This window comes from Octodon degus, unplaced genomic scaffold, assembly GCF_000260255.1.
Source record: "Octodon degus isolate 3935 unplaced genomic scaffold, OctDeg1.0 scaffold00123, whole genome shotgun sequence".
In the NCBI taxonomy this organism is placed as follows: Eukaryota; Metazoa; Chordata; class Mammalia; order Rodentia; family Octodontidae; genus Octodon; species Octodon degus.
In genome coordinates this window covers 6843049-6867336 of record NW_004524699.1, presented here as the reverse complement: position 1 = coordinate 6867336, position 24288 = coordinate 6843049, and the positions used below count along the sequence as shown (strand labels likewise).

The 24288-nt window shown below is 48.6% G+C and overlaps 1 protein-coding gene across 7 annotated transcripts in view; it reads left to right on the top strand.

Moving 5' to 3' along the window:
* The window catches only part of Sptan1 (spectrin alpha, non-erythrocytic 1), a 63906-nt gene that overhangs the window by 13896 nt on the left and 25722 nt on the right, over window positions 1-24288 (top strand). For 4 of the 7 annotated variants that reach the window (XM_023700267.1, XM_023700266.1, XM_023700269.1 and 1 more), the window contains 24 exons: window positions 299-424; window positions 4595-4735; window positions 4962-5108; window positions 6364-6497; window positions 6589-6733; window positions 6808-6962; window positions 8511-8646; window positions 9796-9897; window positions 10683-10820; window positions 11435-11545; window positions 12052-12129; window positions 12257-12412; window positions 12787-12991; window positions 13438-13619; window positions 13923-14166; window positions 14255-14377; window positions 15035-15252; window positions 16318-16410; window positions 17056-17190; window positions 18180-18328; window positions 19422-19481; window positions 20555-20753; window positions 22394-22498; window positions 22969-22992. In XM_023700267.1, coding sequence (XP_023556035.1) covers window positions 299-424; window positions 4595-4735; window positions 4962-5108; window positions 6364-6497; window positions 6589-6733; window positions 6808-6962; window positions 8511-8646; window positions 9796-9897; window positions 10683-10820; window positions 11435-11545; window positions 12052-12129; window positions 12257-12412; window positions 12787-12991; window positions 13438-13619; window positions 13923-14166; window positions 14255-14377; window positions 15035-15252; window positions 16318-16410; window positions 17056-17190; window positions 18180-18328; window positions 19422-19481; window positions 20555-20753; window positions 22394-22498; window positions 22969-22992 — 3306 coding nt within the window. The remainder of the gene's footprint in view (window positions 1-298; window positions 425-4594; window positions 4736-4961; window positions 5109-6363; window positions 6498-6588; window positions 6734-6807; window positions 6963-8510; window positions 8647-9795; window positions 9898-10682; window positions 10821-11434; window positions 11546-12051; window positions 12130-12256; window positions 12413-12786; window positions 12992-13437; window positions 13620-13922; window positions 14167-14254; window positions 14378-15034; window positions 15253-16317; window positions 16411-17055; window positions 17191-18179; window positions 18329-19421; window positions 19482-20554; window positions 20754-22393; window positions 22499-22968; window positions 22993-24288) is intronic. The other 3 variants (XM_023700268.1, XM_023700271.1, XM_023700270.1) reach the window with 1 other exon arrangement.

Genomic DNA, 24288 nt, shown 5'->3' with positions numbered 1-24288 from the left:
AAGAGCCTAGTGTCACACTATAGGGATGGTTGGTCAGTCAAGAGTAGGTAAAGGGCATGAGACAGCTGTGTGAAGGCTCATTTCCTGTTGACAGTAAAAGTAAGGTATTCTGTAACATCTTCTACCTGAAAAGGTGGTGTGCCTCCTGGGCCAGCCTCGCGGAAGGCCAGCAGAAATCAGTCCTGCTGAGTGGGGTCCCTGGAATGAGGGACAGGACAGAAATAAGATTGGCAAGGGTCTGGGGACAAGATGCGAGCTGTGTGTCACGCTGGTGGCTCACTTCACCTTCTTCCTCCAGGGAAAGCTTCAGAAGCACCAAGCCTTTGAAGCTGAAGTGCAGGCCAACTCTGGAGCCATTGTCAAGCTGGATGAAACTGGAAACCTGATGATCTCAGAAGGGCATTTTGCATCAGAAACCATCCGGGTAAGTGTGGTTCCTGCCTGCTGGAAGGCCTCTAGGCTAGGAAGAGGAGTGTAGAGTCAGGTTTGCATGTCAGTTTGGTGTCCCAGGATAGGCTTTTGCCACCTTTTTAGGGATTTACAGTCACCTTAAGGAGTTGGCCCTAGCCTGTGTCTGTATTCAGATTCAGCATGAATGTAAATCAGTGTTGGTTTACACAGTGAGGAATTGGTAGAACATACTAGAGTGAGTGAGTGAGTGTCACTACATGTTAAAGAAGAGTGTATAAATGAATACTGAACATTTACAGATGGTAACCAGACAGGGGAGCAGGTTAAGGAAATCAGGGAATTTGGGAGTTACAGAGGGAAAGTGGGACAATCAGCGCTCCAGAGAAGATTTTCTGTTGAGCAGCTTGGCGTCTACACCTTGGTGGCTTGGCCTGGGTGGGGCTGCAAGGTCTAGACTGTAGCAGCAGAGATCCAGCTGGGAGGCATCATCTGGCACTCATTGGCCTGTGCCAGGGTGATACAGCTGCCTTGAGGCAGGTGCCCTCTAGCTTTGGTCTGCCTTGTGTCTCAGTCAGGACAAGAGCTGATCATTCTGTGCTTTGTTTTTTATTTCTAATTCCAAAGGCAGAAGGATTTTTTTTTTTTTTTTTTTTTTTTTTTTTTTTGCTCCGAATGCCTTCAGGGCAGGTTTGGCTGGCTTGAGTTGTGGGGATCCGAACCACAGCAACCTGAGCCTGACTGCTTTGTTGAAGCAGCCACTTAAAGAGCTGAGCTAAGGGGCAGGGCCCCTCTAATTCCAAAGGATTAAGGGACAAAACATCTCATTTTAATGAGGGTGCACACTGAGTTTCGTAAGAGTAGACATGTCCTCCCTATCTTTGGTGTCCTCACACTTATGTGTCATTTGACTTCATGGCCCCAAAGCCACGATCCATGGAGGATCCAGGATTTTCTAGGCCTTCATTTGGCAAGCAGTCCCAAAGACTTACATGAGTCCTTCAGCCTCAGCTAGAACTATTCCATCATCCTTGATTCCCTGTTGACCGTCTTGGAGGTTTCTTGCCCTCAGGATCCAAGACAGTGGTTTTCAGCAATGCACATTTGCCAGCTTGTGTTTGTTCTGCTGTATTCGGCAGTCTCATTGAAGACTTCTTCTTCTTCTTCTTCTTCTTCTTCTTCTTCTTCTTCTTCTTCTTCTTCTTCTTCTTCTTCTTCTTCCTTCTTCCTTCTTCCTTCTTCCTTCTTCCTTCTTCCTTCTTCCTTCTTCCTTCTTCCTTCTTCCTTCTTCCTTCTTCCTTCTTCCTTCTTCTTCTTCTTTCTTCTTCTTGTGTGTGTGGTACGGGGGATTGAACTCAGGAACTTGTGCTTGCCAGGCAAGTGTTTATTCTGCTGAGCTGTCTCCCTGGCCTCCTCACTGAAGACTTGTGATTAGCCTTGAACTTACGATTAATAATCATTAACTGTTTGTTTTTTGTTTTGTTTTGTTTTGTTTTGTTTTGTTTTTTTTTCATTAACTGTTACTAGTAATGATTTTAAGTAGGAAATAAGAGTTCCAAATCCATGGCCAACTACTTAATTATATTGAACCATTTGGGTGATATATGCATGCAATTAAATACAAATACTTATCTCATTTTCCCACTGAATTGTGTACAGGCTTACAGCAAGTGATCAGTCTGCTTATTATTTTCCTGGTAGAGGGAGGAGGGCTGGCTAGTAGTCACGTTACCCAGTCATAGGAGGGGAGCATGAGAAACAGACCAGATGTGCGTGCCCGTGATGAATCTGACTTTGTTCATGCCTCTTAGTACCTCTGTTCTTTTAGAGATCTTGTAAAAACATTAAAAATATGTTAATTACTGTTTGTTGAGCAGCTTTTATTACCTAGTAACATACACACACTTTGCTAATCTCTGCTTCTCACAATAAACTCCCAAGGTGGCCAGTATGGAAGGGTAGAAATTGAGGCTGAAAATTTTGAGTGACCTGCCCGCAGTCCCACATCTGACAGATGACATGGCTGGAGTTTCAGCCTGCCCTGTCTGCCAGTAACAATTCATTGTCCCTCCTCCTCCACCTGTGTTTCATTCCTTCCTCAACATCTGCACTACCTGCATCTCTGAATGCTGGCTGCTGGCTTTGCTCCTGTTGAGAAATCCTCATGAGTCAGAGGCGAGCTTTCTCCTCTGCCTGTGTTCTTGGTGCTTCTGAAATGCACCTGTTCCCTGCCCACTCATACTCTCCAACAGTAGGAGGGCTGTAAAGCTGGACTCTGACCTACGGGATCTCCGCCGAGGTTAAGTACAGGCATGGGAAACTTACTCCCGTACCAGGATAGGCCTCGCCTGAGTGCTGAGTGTGTGGGGACGCAGTTTGTAGGGCCAGCAGTAGGCCTGTGTGGTTTCTCCCAGGTCCTCCTATGTCTCCATGTGGGCAGGGAGCCTTGGCTTGCTCTTCACATCCCTGTTCCCAGCTCCCTGGTGACCCCACTGTGGCAGTTTGTCCCTAACTCAGCAGCTCTGAGTGACAGGCAGCCGTCGTGCAGGCAGGTGGGTCTCCTGGAGGCTGTGTGAGTCCTGCATAACCTCTCTATCACTGGTTTAGACTTTCACCCCGTACCGGACGGCCTGGCGCCCCATAGTCACCGCCACCCACATTGGGTCCCACATCCGAGTAGGTGGAGTATTGGCGTGCTGCTGGTTGCTGTGTAATGTCTTCGCTTCTCTCTGTGGGCCACCCATGCCCACAGGCGGAAGTGACTAGTGTGCTCAGCACTGCTTTCTCTCTGAACCATCCATTCTTGTTTTAAAAAGACTCCACCCATGCTGAGTGTCCCGGGCTTTCAGGTTTTTTTTGCTGGGAGTGGCACTTAGTGATGGGTGGATCCCAGATTCCATCTCATTTCTGTTCTGTTTGAGCCTTTTTGCTTGTTTTCCCTCCACTTGTGATGTGAAACTCCTAGTGTCCTTGGTGGGTGGAACCAAGGCCCCAACCCACAGCCCTGGGGCTGGAGGGCTTCTCAGGTCCCAGCTGGTGTCCTCACTGGACCTGCTTGTGAGCAGATGCTGGAAAGGAAGCACCTTTGGCCCCATGGCTGATACTTGGGTGCAGTTTGAAGTAAGCCTCACATATGAGATGTTGTGTCTGCCTGCTGTCTTTTCACAGATGCTCCAAATCTTTGCCAGAAACACTTTTTGTTAGTTGATGCCATTATAGGATGCCTCTGTTTTCTCTTTGTATCCAAAGATTTTCCTGTTGTCTTCATAATCTGTATGTATATGATATCTGTAGGACCTTGTTTTGTTTTTGTCCCCTCCATTAATTCAGAATACAACCATCATCATTTTTGCTCAGTTTCTACATTAATTTTTGTTTTGTCTTTTTTTTTTTTTTTTTTTGCGGAACCAGGGATTGAACTCAGGCCCTCGCGTTTGCCAGGGAAGCACTTATTCCACTGAGCCATCTCCCTGGCCCCTGTTTTGTCATGTTTTGAGACAGAGTCCTACTCTGTAATTCACGCAGGACTTCAACTCACTGTATATTCTAGGCTGGCCTCAAATTCACAGTGATCTTCCCGCCTCAGCCTCCCGAGTCACATGAGTTTTTTTAATCTTTCCTCCCATTAGTCTCCTGACCTAGGAATTCCACCTTAATAATTTTTTTTTTAATGTATTTGGTACAGGCTCTCACTACAAAGCTCTGATTTGTAGTGATCCTCCTTTTAGCCTCGCCAGCACTGGGATTATAGGCATGCACCGCCATGCCTGATCTCAGTGGCCGGCTTAGCATGCCCTGGAGTAGGGCCGGTGTGGGAACTGAATCCCCATCCCTGCGCTTGCCTAAGCAGGTGCTTAGTCCATTGAGCTATCTCACTGTCTCCCACCTTACCAATTATTAATAATATTGATTATATAATGTGCAAGCAATTATAATTGAGAAACCTCTTTGAAGTAAACTAGAAAACTACCTGTGAAAGTTCATTATTTTGTAACTTCTAAGATTTAGAAAAGTACTGATGTGTGTACTTTTTTCTACTTTTAGTTAAATTTAAAATTTCCTCTCAGATTAGGGATATCTTTTTAAAAGAGCTTTGTTCAGAGCCCATGAGGTTGGCTCTAACTTGTCAGAACTCTCTGGAAGAGCCGGCTGTCAGCCTCTCAGGAGTCTAATTCTCGACCCCCAGACTCGACTGCTGGAGCTTCACCGCCAGTGGGAGTTGCTTCTGGAGAAGATGAGGGAGAAGGGGGTCAAGCTGCTGCAGGCCCAGAAGTTGGTGCAGTATCTGCGGGAGTGTGAGGACGTGATGGACTGGATTAATGACAAGGTGTGTGTGCCCCAGCCAACAGGGCGCCAGGGGCACTGGAAGGGAAGGCAGGCCTGCTGTGCCTCTGACTCAGAGTCTGGGGTCCCAGCTTCAGGGCACTGGGGGAGCCCTGAATCAGCCACGGCACAGGAAGCTGTGTGCACTGAGGCCTGCCTCACACTTAGTTTCTGGGAACCGCTGTTCCCAGCTGCTGGCTGGTGACCCTGCTGTTTTGGTGCCTGACTAGGAAGCAATCGTGACTTCAGAGGAGCTGGGCCAGGACCTGGAACATGTGGAGGTTCTGCAGAAGAAATTTGAAGAGTTTCAAACAGACCTGGCTGCTCATGAAGAAAGAGTTAATGAAGTGAACCAGTTCGCTGCCAAGCTCATCCAGGTAACTGGCGCAGAGCTGGCGCTCTCTGCCACATCTCCTCTTACCTCTCCACCATCCCATGATCCTTTTTTTTTTTTTTTTTTTGCGGAACCGAGGATTGAACTCAGGCCCTTGTGCTTGCCGGGCAAGTGCTTATTCCACTGAGCTGTCTCCCCAGCCCCACCATGATCCTTATTTGCTAAGTGAGCTAAGCAAGCTGTTAATAAGCACGCTTGAATTTGTTTAGTGTACATAAGGAAGGAAGGCCCACATTGATGACCCCTGGATGAGAATGTGCATTCTCACTGTGGCCTTGGGCAGGAAAGGCAGTTCATTTGGTCTGTTTCCTCCACCCACTTTTGGGCAGTGGGGCAAGGCTTTTACTGGGCTGCTAAAGCTGGGTCTGGAGGTTTCTCAATGAGGATGTGGTGGGAGAGAGTCTGCTTGGTGTTGGTGGGAGTCCCCTGGGCCTTTTGCAAGGCTCTCAGAGCCCAGGGCCTTATGATTGACAAGGTCCCCCCTGGTAACTCCAGAGCCAGAAAGGGGGCGAGAAAGCCCCCCTGCATGCCTGCCTTGTCCTGCTGTGGAGGCCCGTGTACTCCAGGACCTCAGGCAGTAGAATGTAAACTTGCTTTGGAGTAAGTTCTGGTTGAGGGACACAGATTGCCACTTTTTCTGCCCTTCTACAGACAACAGTGTGCCCTCCCCATGTCAGCGCTGTGCTGGAGAAGGGCAGGCTCCCTGCACCCTCAGTCTTCCAGTTTCCCCTTATTACCTTAGCTGTTCTTTTTAATTAAAACCAACAAAGTAATAAAACATGCTCAGTGGGTAGAGATTTTTAACATAATGTCGGCAGTCCAAAACCAGAACAAAGCCTTAGGCCCTGAAAATGGTGTTGAGTGGGCACTAATGCATTCCAGCCTCCTGAGCACCGCCAGTGCCGGGCTTGGGGCATTTGGGCCAGCGGGTGCAGTGATGAGGCTTGCACAGAGTTGGAGCCTAAGCCTTGTTAGTGTCTGGCACTGAGCATGCAACCTGTGTAGACCACCTGCACTACCCCCCAGGAAACAGCACTCTCCTCGTTCATATGAAAGGGAGTGGCATGCTGTTGAGTTTGGGGCATGTCATTTTGCATGGAAAACTACCAATTCTTCCATGCAGATTTCTTTAGAATGATGAAGCTTTGGCCATACAATGCTTGAAGGGGCCAGGCCCAGGGTTACTGGTTGGAGGGGCCAGGGCTGACGGCAAACCATTTTCTTCGGCCTTTGTCTAGGAGCAGCACCCTGAGGAGGAGCTGATCAAGACCAAGCAGGACGAAGTGAATGCTGCCTGGCAGCGGCTCAAGGGCCTGGCTCTTCAGAGACAGGGGAAGCTGTTTGGGGCAGCCGAGGTGCAGCGCTTTAACAGGTACTGACGGAGGGTGGCTTCGCAGCAGGCTTCTAGAGGAGCTTGGGCAGGGCTGTGCACAGGGTCGTGACTGGGTCACTGTGTGCCCTAGGGATGTGGATGAGACCATCAGCTGGATTAAGGAGAAGGAGCAGTTGATGGCCTCTGATGATTTTGGCCGAGACCTGGCAAGTGTGCAGGCCCTGCTTCGGAAGCACGAGGGCCTGGAGAGAGACCTTGCTGCTCTAGAGGACAAGGTGGGCTTGGGGAGCACCTGACTCTGAGCAAGCTCCTGGGGTCACTGAGCAGCTCTGACAGAGCGTGTCTGTAGGTCAAGGCCCTGTGCGCTGAGGCTGATCGCCTGCAGCAGTCCCACCCTATGAGCGCCAGCCAGATCCATGTGAAGCGCGAGGAGCTGATCGCCAACTGGGAGCAGATCCGCACACTTGCAGCCGAGAGACATGCACGGCTCAATGACTCATACAGGTGGGAGTGGCCTGCAGGACTCCCCAGCCAGCATCCCCCAGTCTGCCGTAGTGGAGAAAGATGAGGAGGGAGGGCTCAGGTGTGTCCTATGCCAGGCACCTCACACTAAGAAAATGCAGACCACCTTTTCATCTGTATTATGTTTGCTTGGAGACTTGCGGTTGTGTATTTATACTTCATAAATGACTTCATTCTGTGTTATCTTCATTATATGATTAATTGGAAAGGTGCTATTGAGCGGGGCATGGTGATGCACACCTGGAATCCTTGGGCTCTGGGAGGCTGAAAGAGGAGAATCTCAAGTTCAAGCCCAGACTGGGCAACTTAGAAATTGAGTGATAGCCTGTCTCAAAATTTAAAAATGGGAATGGGGTAGAGAATGGGGGCAGGGATGTAGCCTGCAGTTCCGCAGGCCGCTCCCACCTGTATGAGCACAAAGGCCCTGAGTGGAATCCTTATTACTGCAGGGGCATGGGGGGATGTCTCCTGAGAGTCATGTGAAACACCCTATTACAGTTGGGTAAACTACTAAATGTGGTGGTGCATGCCTGTAATCCCAGCACTCGGGAGGCTGAGCTGGGAGGATTGCTGTGAGTTCAAGGCCAGCCAGTACTACATAGCAAGACCCTGTCTCCAAAAACAAAAATGGACTGATAGCCTGGCGTGGTAGCACTCGCCTGAAATCCCAGCACTCAAGAGGCTGAGGCAGGAGGGTCCGCACAAGTTTGAAGCCTGCCTAGGTTACTTTGTGAGTTCAGTGACTTCAAGGCCAGTCTGACCTATGTAGTAAGATCTTATCTCAAAACAAAAGAAAAGCAAGTATTAGGGAGAGAAACAATGCTTTTTACTGACTGAGGTTTGATCCTGGAAATATGCAAGTTTAACATATGGTACAGTGATCAACCTGGGCAACACAGCTTAGACCCATGTCAGAAAGCACATAAAGGTGCTGGTGAGACGGCTCAGTGGTCTAAAGCACCTACTTACAACAAGCTTAGCAAAGCACAGGGACCGCGGTTCAATCCCCAGCACCACATGCCAGCCAGCCCCGCCCCCTGGTGGGCTGAGCTGGCCACACACACACACACACACACACACACACACAAATAAATAAAATTTTAAAAAAAGAAAGCACATAAATATGTGGGAGAAGATTGGGGCATTATAGTGGTGGACACAACCTACATTTTTGTTTTTTAGGGGTTTCTGAGACAGGGTCTCACTATATGGTTCAGGTTGACCTTGAACTCACTTAGGTGTCCCAGGATTGCCTCAAACTCAAGGTGATCATCCTGCCTCAGCCTTCCAAGTGCTGGGGTTGCAGGTATACGCTACCACGCCCAGCCGAACCCACTCTTATTTAAAGGGATTGACTTCAGCCTTCTGTTATTTTCCTTTCAGTCTAGGTTGAGAAATTTTTGTTTCCCAGGACTAGAGTGTGTATGATTTGTCACTTTTGAGAACATAGACTTCAGGCTCTAGGGAGGTTGCTGTCACCCTGTACTCTCCTCTCAGGAAGAGCTAATGACACAGCTCTGGTTTCCCAAGGCTCCAGCGTTTCCTCGCTGACTTCCGGGACCTCACTAGCTGGGTCACTGAGATGAAAGCCCTTATCAATGCGGATGAGCTTGCCAACGACGTGGCTGGAGCTGAGGCCCTGCTGGACAGACACCAGGAGCACAAGGTAACCTCACCGGGGCCTCCCGGAAGGGAGGGCTTCAGTGCACGGTGCACAGCACCTCGCTGTCCCTGGAAGCCAGGGGTTGGCCCTTGAGACCTGCTGTGCCTCGTTCTGGGGAGGCGTGCTTGTGCTCTGCAAAGGCCCAGAGGACTGCTGCGTCGTGTGTCGTCTGTGCTGTCTTAGAAACACCTGTTTGAAGACTGAGTTTTATAATGTTTTGAATTTCTTATTCCAGTAGCTCCCCAAAGTATGTTTTATGGAAAACTAGTTATCTATATTCCTAAACAGGCTTTATCCTTGAAAGAGGAGGTTTTCTTTTCTTTTCTTTTCTTTTTTTTTTTTTTTTTGGTAGAAATGGGGATTGAACTCAGACCCTTGCACTTGCCAGGGAAGTGCTTATTCTACTGAACCGTCTCCTTGGCCCTGACGTTTTCTAAGTAATCACAGAGAACAAAAAATAGGGAATAATTTTTTTAAATTTGCATAAAAGCCGAGCATGGTGCTGTATATCTATAATCGCAGCATTCAAGGTAACTGAGGCAGGACTATGGTTCAAGGCTAGCCTGGATTACATGGTGAGGTCTGGTCTCAAAAAAAAAGTATGAGACTTTCATGGAAAAAGCTAAAAAGTGTTGCTTGAACAGGCAGAATGACTTACTTAGTGTAAAGGTGTAAACTCTTCCCCAAGACAGAGCTTTTAGGTGCGATTCTAGTCTAAAGCCTGCAAAAGTAAGTGTGTGTGTCTATTTGTGTATTTGGAATAAAATAAGCTGATTCCAAAATCAATCTGGAAGGAGAAAAACAATTGGTTTTGAAGATTTGGTAGAGGAGGGAGGAATTCACCCTACCAGCTGCTTTAAGTCATAGGTAACAAATCTTTGGACACAAGGCAATCAGGCAGGCCAGTGGGAGAGAGGGGAGGACTCAGCCCCATGAGGAAGGCTAGACCAGTGACAGAGGTGCCAGCGGCCAGGCTCTTAGCCTGCGAGTGGTTTTCACATCTGATGCCCCAGGCTGGTTGTTGGGACACAGGGCCCAGTCGTGCACCCTCTTCATTTCAGATGTACCAGTGTGATTTGTGATACCGAAATTCAGTGGCTTAGTTTTGTTTTACACAGTGCTGGGAATAAATCATGCCCTTTCCTACTGCAGGGTGAAATTGATGCCCATGAAGACAGCTTTAAGTCTGCAGATGAGTCTGGACAGGCGCTGCTGGCTGCAGCTCACTACGCCTCGGATGAAGTCAGGGAGAAGGTAGGGGAAACCTCTTTGGGGAAGCCAGGCTCAGAAAACTCATGTGTGACCTTCAGTACCCAGATGTAGCATCCATCGCCCAGCATCAGAGCACAGCGCAGGATTCTGCCCGCGGGGGAGCAGCTTTCCTTTCAGAGATTTAAGAAAAGCTGTGTACATATATGCTGACTCGCCAGGGGATGGGCTTTTGTGTTTTTATTTGGTACATGTGTGACACATTTCCTACTGAAAAAGGGAATTTGCAAATTTACTGTAAGTAACTGTTTTGGTGGTTACAACAAAGATAAAACATTTCTATCAAGTGAGTCTGGCACATTCATGGATTTATGTGAGAGGTTCAGCAGAGATCACTGTCAGTGGCACTTCTCCGCTGGGAGGCCTTCCTCTGCTCAGATAGCCTCCTGTTGGTAGAGCCATTTTTCTTCTGTCTACCAGTCCATCAGAAATCATTTGTAGGCCAGAGAGATGGCTCAGTGGAATAAATGTTTCCCTGGCAAGCACAAAGGCCTGAGTTCAATCCCTGGTTCTGCCAAAAAAAAAAAGAAATCATATGTAATAATATGATTGCATTACATTTTGCTTTAGGACAGGGCATCCCAGTTAGGTTCTAACATACACAGCCCAGCATCTATCTATGTAGCTGTGTAATGAGGCTCGCACAGTACATGCTGCTCAGCCTCTTCTGCAGATCAGAAAGGTTACTGTGAGGTAGCGCGAGATCTGGGCCCGCAGGAAGCCCCATGTCTAGCCCTAGGCGGGGGCTGACTTTGCTTCCTGTCCCCAAGCTGACCATCCTCTCGGAGGAGAGAGCCGCCCTGCTTGAGCTCTGGGAGCTGCGCAGGCAGCAGTATGAGCAGTGCATGGACCTGCAGCTCTTCTACCGCGACACGGAGCAGGTGGACAACTGGATGAGCAAACAGGAGGTAACTCACACAGGAGCCTGCCGACAGGGAAGCCGGTGCTGTTTCAGCCCACGTTGAACAGAGGGCAGGGACCGAGCAGCTCCTATCTCTACCCTCCCGGCATGGCAGAAAAGGCCTCAGTTTTTCATAAGGGTGGGATGTAAAATTATTTATAAAAAATATTTTTCCCTTAGATTTTTATTATTATATAAAATTTAAATCTAAGAGAAGGAGCAAAAGCTATTTGAAAAAATTTTCAAAGCAGGTATGCTGGCACATCTTTGTAATCCCAGCTACTCAGAGTGAAGCAGGAGGGTCACAGGTTCAAGCCCAGCCTCGGTAACTGAGAAGCATCCTGTCTCAAGTTTAGAAAGGGCTGGGATGTAGCTCAGTGGCGGACCTCCAGGTCCTGGGTTCAGTCCCCAGCACTGGGAAAAGAAGCAGTAGAATGTGAAGCACAGATTTCTTGATGGTGTTGGATTGATTTTAAGTGAATGTGAAACAACTTTAGACTTCCCAGGAGCTATCTCAGTTCAGTAGCCACAGAATCTCTTCTTCCTTCTGAATTGTGGCTTTCAAGTTATAGAAGATCAGAGATGAGGAAATGATTCTGAAGACTGTCTCCTTTTCTCAAGGCATTCCTCCTGAATGAGGACTTGGGCGATTCGTTGGACAGTGTAGAAGCGCTTCTCAAGAAGCATGAGGACTTCGAGAAATCTCTCAGTGCCCAGGAAGAAAAGATAACAGTAAGACTATCTTGAATAAACCGGATTCCCATTGTTCCCGAAAGGTGCTGCACAGTTCTAAGAGTGGAGCTCTGTGCTGAGCCCTCCCAGGAGTGCTCAGGTCTCCAGGTCGTGACAGCCACCTCGTTAAGACCTGACACCGTGTACATAGTGCAGTGACATACTTGATGGGAACTTCTGAATGGATTCAGCTTTTACTAAAACTAGTTCAGAATCGATATGCTTGTCCACTTCCTGTGGACAGATGTGGGGAGCAAGCATTGGAAGGCTTCTCATATCCCTCGCTTGCTTGTCAGGACCTGTCATTTGCATCTCAGGTCTTGAATGGAGCATCAAAGTCTTGTTCTCATAACTTGTGGCAGAGTGACAAGTAGCAGGAAAATGTGGCCATTGTCAGCTGTGGGGTGTGAGCCTTGAGGCATTGAAGCTTGAGGTGTCTTGTGCCCGTCCTGTTCGAGCACCCAAGCCAGAAACCATACTCACATGGCCCCCATCCTCCTTCCTAGGCACTAGATGAGTTTGCAACCAAGCTAATCCAGAACAACCACTATGCAATGGAGGACGTGGCCACTCGCCGAGATGCTGTAAGTTCCTAGGTTTTCTGTGCCACTCCTGGCCGTATAAGAGGGTCCTATCTAAGGCGATTTGTTTCTAGAGCCAGATGACTTTCAGGAGTAACAACTAGAGAGTCACAGGGGACCTCTCTTTCAGCTGCTGAGTCGCCGAAATGCCCTTCATGAGCGAGCCATGCATCGTAGGGCCCAGCTTGCTGACTCCTTCCACTTGCAGCAGTTTTTCCGTGATTCTGATGAGCTCAAGAGCTGGGTCAATGAGAAAATGAAAACCGCCACAGATGAAGCTTATAAGGTGAGACACTGTTGGCTGTGTGGCTTCTGAGTAGTAAAGTAAACCTTGCTGTCATTCATCCTAGTTGAATAAAGAGACAGGCCTACACAAACTGCTTTTTTAATAGGACCTGGAGGACTGGGTGTGGTGGCACATGCCTGTTATCCCAGTACTTGGGAGGCTGAGGCAGGAGGATTGGCTATAAGCCTTGACTACAAAGTGACCTCCTGGCCAGCCTAAACTGCATAAGAAAACCCTGTCTCAAAAAGATTTAAAAAAAAAAAAATAGGACCTGGATATTTCATGTGCATGCTATAAATATCGGTATGAAAGGAGGCAAAGTCCTACGACAGATGCTGATTCATACAGAACCATTTGTTCATTGTCATGGGCAGGACCCATCCAATCTGCAAGGAAAAGTACAGAAGCATCAGGCTTTTGAGGCTGAGCTCTCTGCAAACCAGAGCCGCATCGATGCCTTAGAGAAAGCTGGACAAAAGCTCATCGATGTCAATCACTATGCCAAGGACGAAGTAGCCACTCGGATGAATGAGGTCATTAGCTTGTGGAAGAAGCTGCTAGAAGCCACAGAACTGAAAGGTAAGTGACAGGAGTGTCTGTCCTGGTTCAGGGACATACGTGCCCAGGACAAGCAGATGATGACATGGGACACGGAGCATTTCCTGTGCAGGGGTGACTTGGCTCAGGTTCTCACACTGCTGATTTGGCAAGTGTGTGTGAATGTGCTGGCTGGTGGGGGAGCTGGAAAGGAATGAACCACTCCTCATCTGAACACCCGCCTGGTGAGGTGAGCCAAGAACATTCAGGAAAACCCCAAGGCCCTGAGCTCGTGGAGCTGGCGTGCTTTCCACGCAGCTTCCCATCCATCTGCAGGAGGTAGAGCGGAGGCTACGTGCGTCCTGTGTTAAAGGGAAACAGTAGTTCAGCTTCTGACCCATAGTGCTTCACCAAGGATGAGTTTTGTGAGTGGTATGGTAGAAAGACTCCCTTAACCAATACAAAACCAAACTCGCCTCCTTGGACAGGAATCAAGCTTCGTGAAGCCAACCAGCAGCAGCAGTTTAATCGTAACGTGGAGGACATAGAATTGTGGCTGTATGAAGTAGAAGGTCACTTGGCTTCAGATGATTATGGCAAAGACCTTACCAACGTCCAGAACCTGCAGAAGAAGCACGCCCTGCTAGAGGCGGATGTGGCTGCTCACCAGGTGCGTGGGCACTAGGCAGGAGCCTGCCCCGGGGCTGCACGAGCGAGGGGCGAAAAAGGGCAGGCCTGGAGCGGGGAGCCGGAATGGGTGGGTGTCTTTGGGAACTCCGTGATGCTGCCCAGGCTCTGCTTCTCAGAGTTCTACTAGAGCCTAAAGCGAGGGAAAAAGATGGCTGAGAGAACACTTCTGGGGCGGGAGAGGCGTTCTGGTTTTCTTCTCATGGGAAAGGACACATACACAGTAGTAGAGTCAGACATGGCACTCAACACAGGCTTCCAAGACTTCATCCTCTCTCTTTCCCAGGATCGGATTGATGGCATCACAATTCAGGCGCGCCAGTTCCAGGACGCTGGCCATTTTGATGCTGAAAACATCAAGAAGAAGCAGGAGGCCCTGGTGGCTCGCTATGAGGCCCTCAAGGAACCCATGGTTGCCCGGAAGCAGAAGCTGGCAGATTCTCTGCGTCTGCAGCAGCTGTTCCGTGATGTGGAAGATGAAGAGACGTGGATCCGAGAGAAGGAGCCCATTGCGGCCTCCACCAACAGAGGTGAGTCTGCCTCCAAGGAGAGGGACAGTGGGTGCTGCCTCTTCTGGGGCTGGAGGATGAGGGAGTGGTTTCTGCCTTCCACTTTCAGGCAAGGATTTAATTGGAGTCCAGAATCTGCTAAAGAAACACCAAGCTTTACAAGCAGAAATTGCTGGACATGAGCCCCGCATCAAAGCAGTAACCCAGAAGGGGAACGCCATGGTGGAGGAAGGTGAGTGACGTCCTTGGCCGGTGTGATGCTTCTTTGTACCCCAGCCTCCCCTTCACTGGTCAGGTGTGTAGACACAGGCACAGTGGACTTGCTGAGTGGAAGACCATGACCAAAGGCCAAAGCCCTGTCGACCCTCGCTTCTGACCTGTACAAGGGGTACTGCTGGTGCTGCCACACCTGCTCCTGACAGAGGCTTCAGTGAGCTCAAGCAGGAAAAAGCCTGAGAGCCCACCTGCTCTCCAAGTCTTGGCAAGGCAGTGCTGTTGGTTTTATCTCTTTTTGTTTTGTTTTTCTTTTTGGTTGAAACAGGATCTCACTATGTAGCCAAGCCTGGCTTCAAACTTTCGATCCCTCCTGTCTCAGCCTCTGAAGTTCTGGGATTAAGGCTGGGCCACTGCGCCCAGTGCATGGCTGTATTATTTCTCTCTGATAATGTTTCTGTTGCCATCTGAGATGTCTGCTGCTTAGGACCTAGAAGGAGACACAATTTGAGGAGGTAGAAGTAAGGATGTCTGTTAAAGGCTTGGAGTCTGAGCCTTGATAGGAATGTGACGTGACCACGCACGGCTCCCTAAAACATAGTAACGGGTACCACGAGCACCCAGACGTCTCTCCCGGCCCTGTGATGTTTGGTGGACTCCTTATCTTCTCTGGCAGGCCACTTTGCTGCAGACGATGTGAAGGCCAAGCTCCATGAGCTGAACCAGAAGTGGGAAGCCCTGAAAGCCAAAGCCTCCCAGCGGCGGCAGGACCTGGAGGACTCCCTGCAGGCTCAGCAGTACTTCGCTGACGCCAACGAGGCTGAGTCCTGGATGCGGGAGAAGGAGCCCATTGTGGGCAGCACAGACTATGGGAAGGACGAGGACTCTGCCGAGGTAACTGCGGCCTCAGCACTGCACCTGGCAGAAAGCAGGCCAGGGCTGGAGCAGGGATGAGGAAGAGGCAGCAATGTGGGGAAGAAACGGGGGCTTGGCGATTGTTCTGGAATGTTTTTACTGCTTATTGTGGACATTCAGTCATAACAGAGGAGAGAGAAAACTCTGTCACCCACCTTGACTGCTCCTAGTCACACGATTTGTTGGCTCTATGCTGTCCATATCTATGTGCACAGTCATATCACATGTGGCTGTTTCAATACATGCTTACATATACACACAGATGTATATACATATTGTTTTTGTAGCTTCTTTGTTTAATGGTAATGCTTCTATTCATAAAGGCGTAAATGTGCTACAGTCCCCTTCCCCTTCCCTTCCCCCGCGGCTTCCTGCTGTTCAGCGCAGGTTGGCCTTCAGTTCCCTGGCCTCTTCCAGCCTCCTGAGTGCTGGAGCTGCAGCTGTGCATTGCCATAGCTGGCATGTCTGTAGGTTTTCTTGCTAGTCTTAAAAACTGGAATGAGTTTAGTATTGCCATAAATTCTGTATGTTTTGCCAAAAGAAGGGCAAATGAAAACTTTGGAAGTGGGAAAAGTTAAAATAGCGGGTGTAGAGAGGGAAGGGGCAGTGTACAGCGCCAGCTTTTCTTTAGTGGTAGCATTTGCTTTGTCAGGACTGGCGATAGATTCATCAGTAAGAGTGATACTGTTTCTTCGTGTGCTTTTGTTTATGTAATTTTAAAATTGCGTAATTAGGTAAAAGTAGGGTGAATGTGAAACTGATTTCCCCTAGATTAAATGTTGATCTTCAACAAGGGAAGAAGGTAGCTGGGTGTGGTGGCCCATGTTGTAAACCCAGCACATGGGAGGCAAAGACAGGAGAATCCCTGTGAATTTGAGGCAAATCCCTGTGAATTTGAGGTAAATGTGAACTACACAGGGAGGCCCTGTCTCAGAAAACAAAAAAAGAGCAGGCGGAGATCATGTATGTGACTGAGGGGTTTTCCAGGGAGGGAAGCTGAGGATGAGACTCGGGCTCCTTGCCTAAGTGTCATCCTGGCTTCAGGCTCTGCTAAAGAAACATGAAGCTTTGATGTCAGACCTCAGCGCCTATGGCAGCAGCATCCAGGCGCTTCGGGAGCAGGCTCAGTCGTGCCGGGTAAGTGCCTTGGCGGTTACTCGGGGTTACTTGGTGCTAGGTTACTCGGGGGAGATGGGCAGCCAGGGAGTGTCTCCCGACTCGTACTGTCTCCACTCTGATGGCTCTAGTCGGTGTTCTCATTACACATAGGTTCACAATCAGACCATCTAAAGTAAGATTTTTTATTTTTTATTTTTTTGCGGAACCAGGGATTGAACTCAGGCCCTTGTGCTTGCCAGGGAAGCACTTATTCCACTGAGCCATCTCCCCGGCCCCTAAAGTAAGATTTTTAACAGATTCCAAATGCCTCGAGTAAGACACTATTAAGGGGGCTGGTGAGATGGCTCAGTGGTCTAAAGCACCTACTTAGAACAAATTTAGCAAAGCAAAGGGACCGCGGTTCAGTCCCCCAGCACCACATGCCAGCCAGCCCCGCCCCCTGGTGGGCAGAGCTGGCCACACACACACACACACACACACACTAAATAAATAAATAAAATTTTTTTTTAGAAAGACACTATTAAGATGCCTTTGAGGCCCCATTCCCATGAGTGTGCGTTGCTAACTGTGGTGTGCCCATCACAGGGGGCTCTGTGGTCCCTGTGGGTGGTACATTGTGGGTGTCCTTATCTGCTGCTCTTCTGCTGCTCTTTGGATTCTCAGCAACAAGTGGCCCCGATGGATGATGAGACTGGGAAAGAGCTGGTCCTGGCTCTGTATGACTATCAGGAGAAGAGTCCGCGAGAGGTGACCATGAGGAAAGGGGACATCCTCACCCTGCTCAACAGCACCAACAAGGCAAGGCTTCCTCATCAGTCTTCCACTTGGTCTGTGCTGGCCTGGGCTGCATGTGGGTACAACCAGGAAGGCACCAAGTCACTTCTACAGGCAGAGCGCAGGTCACAGTCTTGGAGTAGCTTTGCTCCTCACTGAGGATCTGTCTGCTGCTATCTTTGGATTGGTTTTTTATCATTTGGGAGAGGTAGGGGTGTGTGCGTGTGTGTGTGTGTGTGTGTGTGTGTGAGAGAGAGAGAGAGAGAGAGAGAGAGAGAGAGAGAGACATACACACAAAAAGTGAGAAATACTAGGAACACTAGATGAGTACTTTGTCACTGAGCTCCATCCCCAGCCCCTGGCTGTTAGTGTGGATGGTAGAGCTGTGCTTTGGCCTGGCAGATGGCTGGAGACACCACTGCTGTCACGTCATACACTCTGTCTTCCACCTTAAATGCTGCCTGGTCCTTGGTCCTTCCCTGACATGTGCTGATTTGACAGTAGCCTCAAACAGAGATGCAAGGTCATCTGCATCAAACCTGACTGACCCTAAAGGATCCAGTTCCTGTCTGGGTTAAGGCCAGAGAGAGGTTCTGGCCTCTTGTTAAGAACCTCCTTAGTCCCTCACTGAGCTAACTTCATTGTGAGTCTTTAATGAAACCTGTGATTCTCCTCTTGATTTTGATTTAAACCTAAACCAGCTGTCTGGTCACACTGTGGTTAATTCCAAAGCAGTGCTGTGGCCAAGCCTTCTGTGATGGTGCAGTGTCACATGTCTGCTGCTCTGTGGTAGCTGCCAGCCATGTATGAGCATGTCAGCTGTGGCTCATGCAACTGAGCATTTACTGACTTCAACTCAGACTTGCCGGATGTTTTGAGAGGCACAGGTGGCAAGTGGCAGCTGTGTGGGGCCACACAATTTCTTATTGTCTAAGAGCTGGATGTCTGGCCTCGTGTATGGCAGTACAGAGTAGCCTTGACAAAGCAGTCTGCTTTCTACTTTGTCCCTGTAGGACTGGTGGAAAGTGGAAGTGAATGATCGTCAGGGTTTTGTGCCCGCTGCTTATGTGAAGAAGCTGGACCCCGCCCAGTCAGCGTCTCGGGAGAACCTGCTGGAGGAGCAAGGCAGCATCGCGCTGCGGCAGGAGCAGATCGACAGCCAGTAAGGACACGGGGCCCTGTGTCACTCAGGGCCTGTCTGTCCCATGCAGGCTGAGGTGTTGATAGTGTCCTGCAGCCTCTGAGCCTGGCCGCCCACATGTAACTCTCCCAGAGCCATATTTAACCCACTCCCTCCCTGTTCAGATCACCCCAAATCTGTGCCTGCCACATTAGTCCCCTTTGTTTTGGATTTTTAAAATTGTTGGCATCTTAACCTCTGTCTCATAATTCAACATGCATTTTGAAACTGGTCATTTAGACTTTGCAACCCTCAGGTCTGGCCTGCTTTGGACAGCTGCATAGAGAGTGTATCTGTCATAGTGTTGTGTTCTCAGGCTGGAGCTGATTTGATAAAGTGGCTCTGTCCTTAGTGTGCTAGTTCAGCCCTGCACTTCCCTGTGTCCCTCCTTCAGGGCATATCTTGTTCCACTAATCAAACTGGCTTTGGACACCTGAGAATTTCCCAGAAAATACACTCCCTCAGTGTCAGGAATAATGGAACTTTCCTCACCCTGGTGATCCTTAAAAAGACCAGAAGGCGCCAGGGAGATGGCTAGTAGAATAAGCACTTTCCTGGCAAGCGCAAGGGCCTGAGTTCAATCCCCAGTTTCACAAAAAAAAAAAAAAAAAAAAGACCAGAAGGCTTTGTGTATGTCCAGATTCTCTTACTGTTGAGACAAGAATAAGCAATTTGGGTTTCTATTTTTAATGGTCTGGGTCATAAGAGTGAGAGTAAAATGTGTTTAAGTTGGTTATTAGCAATCATAAAATTGCTTTCCAAGCCCGTTTCTCCCTGGCTTCGCTCTCTGAAGCTGAGATTGTTGCTGTACAGGTAAATCTACCTTGATTGAACGAGGTGGATTGTTGGGAAAACTAAAGTGAACTAATAACCCTTTCATTTAATTTTTCTGCTGTTCTTTACTGCATCTTCACTCACAGCCTGGACACTTCTAAGAGCTTCTGAATGACCCCTTCATTTTCCCTACTTTTTAAGTGTCCACCGTTGTGGCACCAGTCAGTCGGAGCTGCCACTTCTCCTTCCTGTGGATTAATCCCACTAATTCATGCATGCTTTTGCTGTACCCTCTGTGCAGGACACGCATAACTAAGGAGGCCGGCAGTGTATCTCTGCGTATGAAACAGGTGGAAGAACTGTGAGTAGGCTGAGCCTCGCTGACACCCGTGTCCACTGCTCCGCCCTCCATGCTCCCTGCACTTCTTTCCGAGGCACTTGTCTATCCAGACAGATGAGGTGGCGGGAGGGACGCAGATCTGTGTGTTGGCTTTGCTGGCGAGGGGAGAGGTTTCGGTGCTGCGGTGTCCGTGGTGAGGGCTGCTGTGGTCAGTGGCTTCTGTGTGTAGCTGTGTGTGGTACAGCATCCTTCCCTCCAAGCTTTGGCTGGAGCAGCCCCTGTTGGCAGAACCCTGAGACGAGTGCTGTAGTGTTCATGGTAGGAAGGAGGCTGAAGGCCTCTGTCAGTTCTCTGATTCCTGGTAACACACTACATTCTTATTTCTGTTTGGGAAGCTTAGAGCTAATGGTGATCTTAAGAGTTTTCAGCTTTCAGTTTTTTATTAAGTTTGTTATTTCTGTGTCTCTATAGATAGTTGGATTTCAGCTTTTTGTATTTTAGCACCCAAGAGCTAGAATGTTCTGAGATTTCATGAGTCTTCCAGACAAAGAAATGGTATGGAGACTTGACTCTACTTGACTTGTTTTCTTAAATTGCCACAACTTTCTGAAAAACAGTGATCTCATTTTAGGAAAGTCCTAAGAATGCAGACATCCTAGAAGACTATGTGGCTGAGTGTGCCAACCCTATGGGGGCTACTCAGAGAACCAATAAAAGAGGAGAACCCCTCTGTGTGTTACACATACCCACTCGTGTCTCAGCCATAGTCGCATGAGCCCTGTGTTTCTGTGCCAAAATACTTGATTTCAGCCATTTTTGGTCATGATGTCATATGTGCAAAATTGGTCCAGGGACAAATGTGCCTGGCTGCTGAGGCCACCTAGTTGTAACCAGTTCAGCGTGTGCTTATTCCTGCAGCTGTAGTCTGGGGACTCAGGAGCCTCATCTCCCGAAATCCTGATCCCTGTCACCAGTGCACCGTCATCACACACTCATGCCCAGCTCCCAGCTTGGAGACACCTGGTAGCCACCTCTGTTAGCGTCCCGGTTGTTAACTGCCTTCCTCGCCCCTGTCACCCCTTGGCTCATGTCAGATACCACTCACTGCTGGAACTGGGCGAGAAGCGCAAAGGCATGTTGGAGAAGAGCTGCAAGAAGTTCATGCTGTTCCGAGAGGCCAACGAGCTACAGCAGTGGATCCATGAGAAGGAGGCAGCACTAACAAGCGAGGAGGTCGGTGCAGACCTGGAGCAGGTTGAGGTGCTGCAGAAGAAGTTTGACGACTTCCAGAAGGTGAGGGCACCAAGGCCGGGCCCATTCCTGGCTGAGACTGCTGCTCCTGACCTGGTACTGCTTCCCAGGCCAGAAGAACAGATCCCACCCAGCAGCTGCAGAAATCCTGCTCCTTGGGGCTGGTGAGGTGGCTCAGTGGTCTAAAGCACCTATTTAGAACAAGCTCAGCAAAGCACAGGGACCGCGGTTCAATCCCCCAGCACCACATGCCAGCCCGCCCCGCCCCCTGGTGGGCTGAGCTGGCCACACACACACACACACACACAAATAAATAAATAATTAATTAAAAAAAAAATAGAAATCCTGCTCCTCCCTGTAGTTTGTGGGGGGACTGCAGATGCAGGGTCTTTAATGAGTTTTCTCTTTTTTCTTTTAATTTATAATACCGTTCAGAATACATTTTTTTTTTTTTTTTAAATTTTTAAACGACTTTAATAGAAAGCTTTCTTACCCTGTCGTAGCTTTAGGAAAAGACCTGCAATTTTCTATGCATTCAAGAATTTTTCTAAGGAGGCTGGAGAGGGCTCAGTGTTGGACTACTTCTCTTATCATGCACAGCACCCTGGATTTGATTCCCAGCACCACAAAAAATACAAATTAACAACAAACTTTTCAAAACCTAAAATTCCAGAAAGCGGCCAAGGGCTGGGGATGTAGCCCAGCAGCACAATACCTGCCTGGCAAAAGGGCTGGGCATAGTGTGCTTGCCTGTAATCCTAGCATCCTGGAGGCTGAGGCAGGATGATTGTTGCAAGTTTGAGGCCAGCCTGCACTAAAGTGAATTCAAGGCCAGCTTGAACTTACTACATAGTCTCTGTCTCAAAAAAAAATTCCAAAAGGGATAAGATATTTTAACAGGGGTAAAAGTTTCTGCTAGTAATGTTTGGACAGTTAAATGTCAAAATCTTGTACTTTGAGTGACTATTTTACAGATAACAATATGAAGTGTATTAACCATTGTTACTCTATTATATTGTTTTGAAATTTTGGTTTTTTCTCTCTCTTTAAAAAGCAGGTCTGAGGAGGTAGCTCAGTAGAATAAGCGCTTACCTGGCAAGCACAGAGTCTAGAGTTCAATCCCCAGTACCGCAAAAAAAAAACCCAAGAACACTTTCCTTCTCTAGAAAATGGTTTTTTTTCCGCCCCTCACCCCCCAACTTTTTTTTTTTTTTTAATGCATATTCATTCAGGGGCCAGGGAGATGGCTCAGTAGAATAAGCACTTGCCTGGCAAGCACAAGGGCCTGAGTTCAGTCCCCGGTTCCGCCAAAAAAAACCATTCATCCAGGCATGGTGATGCATAACTGTAATTCTAGCTCTCTCAGGAGGCCGAAGCAGGAGGGTCACTGCAAGTTTTAGCCTAAACCTCAGAGGGAAACCCTGTGGCAAAAAAGACCAAGAAAAAGAAAAAACAACCCACATTTAATCAGAGTAATGGTTCCTTACCTATAGTTAGTGAAGCAAACTCAAGACAGACTTCATTTCCCCGCTTCCTTGATAGCGGCAGTCCCATTACTGCCCTCAGGCCCTGTTGAGTTGGGAAGCCATGGGATGCCTGTGGGGCAGCTCTGCACAGGCCATTTCACTGCTCTCTGCTCTGACTTGGTCTTGTAGGTTAGTTTTTGTACCTTTGCTTTACAGGATCTGAAAGCCAATGAGTCCCGGCTGAAGGACATTAATAAGGTGGCTGAGGACTTGGAATCTGAAGGTCTGATGGCAGAGGAGGTGCAGGCTGTGCAGCAGCAGGTGGGTGTGTTTCCCTCGCTATAACCATCTAGGCCCCACCAGCAGGGTTTCCTAGCAAGAATTATAGCTCTGTGCCCAAGCCGTTGGCATTTCTTGCCAGTGTCCTCCAGTTTTCATCCCTAGGGGCTGTGTGTTCTCCCTTGTTGAAAGTTTGTGGAGCCCCTACCAGTGGAACTTCCCTGAGTTCCTATTCTGCTGGAGGGTTTTGTGTATGCATGAGAAGTCCTGTTCTCGGTGGGCCAGCATTCTCTCAGTATTGCCTGACAATCATGTCTTGTGTGCTGAGAGGGCTGTATTCTGCAGTTGCCTTGTTTTTGGTCTTTTTTTATTTTACTGTATTTTTTTTTTTTGTTGAATTGTTTTTAGGGGAGGTTTATTTTTTTGTTTTTGGTGCCGAGGACCAAACCCAAGGCTTTGAGAGGGCTGTATTCTTTCCTCTGATGATAAACGCTTTTTGTCTCTCTTTGTAGGAGGTGTATGGTGCAATGCCCCGGGTAAGTCTCAGGGCTTTGTGTAGAATTTGACCATGAAAAGGTCTTGGGGAGGTCTTGGAAAGGCTGGAAAGTTAGGAGCTGCTTCTTGAGGCGCTCTATTCCTTTGCCTCAGATCCTTTTGTGTGTAAAAATCTGGAAAAGAAATTCTGAAGTTTTTTGGGGGGGGGCGTTGGCAGAACCTGGGATTGAACTCAGGCTCTTGTGCTTGCCAGGTTCCACTGAGCCATCTCCACAGCTGGAAAAGAAATTCTGGATATTGATTTCTACTTGCCAGGATACTTCCTGAGCATGTGTGAGGCCTTGGGTTCAATCCCCAGCACTGCAAAAAAAGAACCCCTTTAAATGTCAAAATGAAATCAAACATAAAAACATCTGAGTTGGGCAGATAGCTCGGCAGTCTAAGAGCCTGCCTGGCAAGTGCAAGGACTTGGGTTTGATCTGCCGGACTGTATACCTTACTGGCCCTGGAGCCCTGGGCATGCCTTGCCTTACAGGCCACCAAAACCCAGGTGGGCATGGTGGTACATCCTAGTGCTGGGGAGGCTGAGACAGGAGGATCACTGTGAGTCTGAGCTGTGTAGTGAGACCCTATATCAAATAAATAAACATTAAAAAAAAATCATAGAAACATCTACTTGCTATTCCCCTGAAGACCAAAAACATCTTCTCACTGAGCCTGGTGACTGGCACACTCCTGTAATCCCAGAACTTGGGAGGCTTGGGGAGGAGGATTACCAAGAATTTGAGGCCAGCCTGGGATACATAGTGAGTTTAAGGCCAGCTGGAATTACTGAGCAAGACTAACATGTCAAAAAAAATTTTCTAAGGGCCAGTCAGATAACTCAGCGGATTAAAATGCCTGCTTAGGTAGATGCAGGGACTGGGGTTTGATCCCCGGCATGCCCTGCCGGCCCTGCCCACTGGGCGTGGTGGCCCACATCTGTAATCCCAGTGCTTGGGAGGCTGAAAACAGGAGGATCACTATGAGTCTGATCTCCTGTAGACCCTATACTAAATATATTTTTTAAAAAAGTTCTCTTTCGTTTTCTACAACTTTGCCCCATCTATCATTTAGCATGATTATCCCTTTCAAGAGTCTTACGATTGTGACATAAGAAAACTTAGGAAAGGGCTGGTGAGATGGCTCAGTGGTCTAAGGCACCTACTTAGAACAAGCTCAACAAAGCACACAGGGGCTGGAGAGATGGCTCAGTGGTCTAAAGCACCTATTTGGAACAAGCTTGGAAAAGCCCAGGGACTGCGGTTCGATCCCCCAGCACCACATGCCAGCCAGCC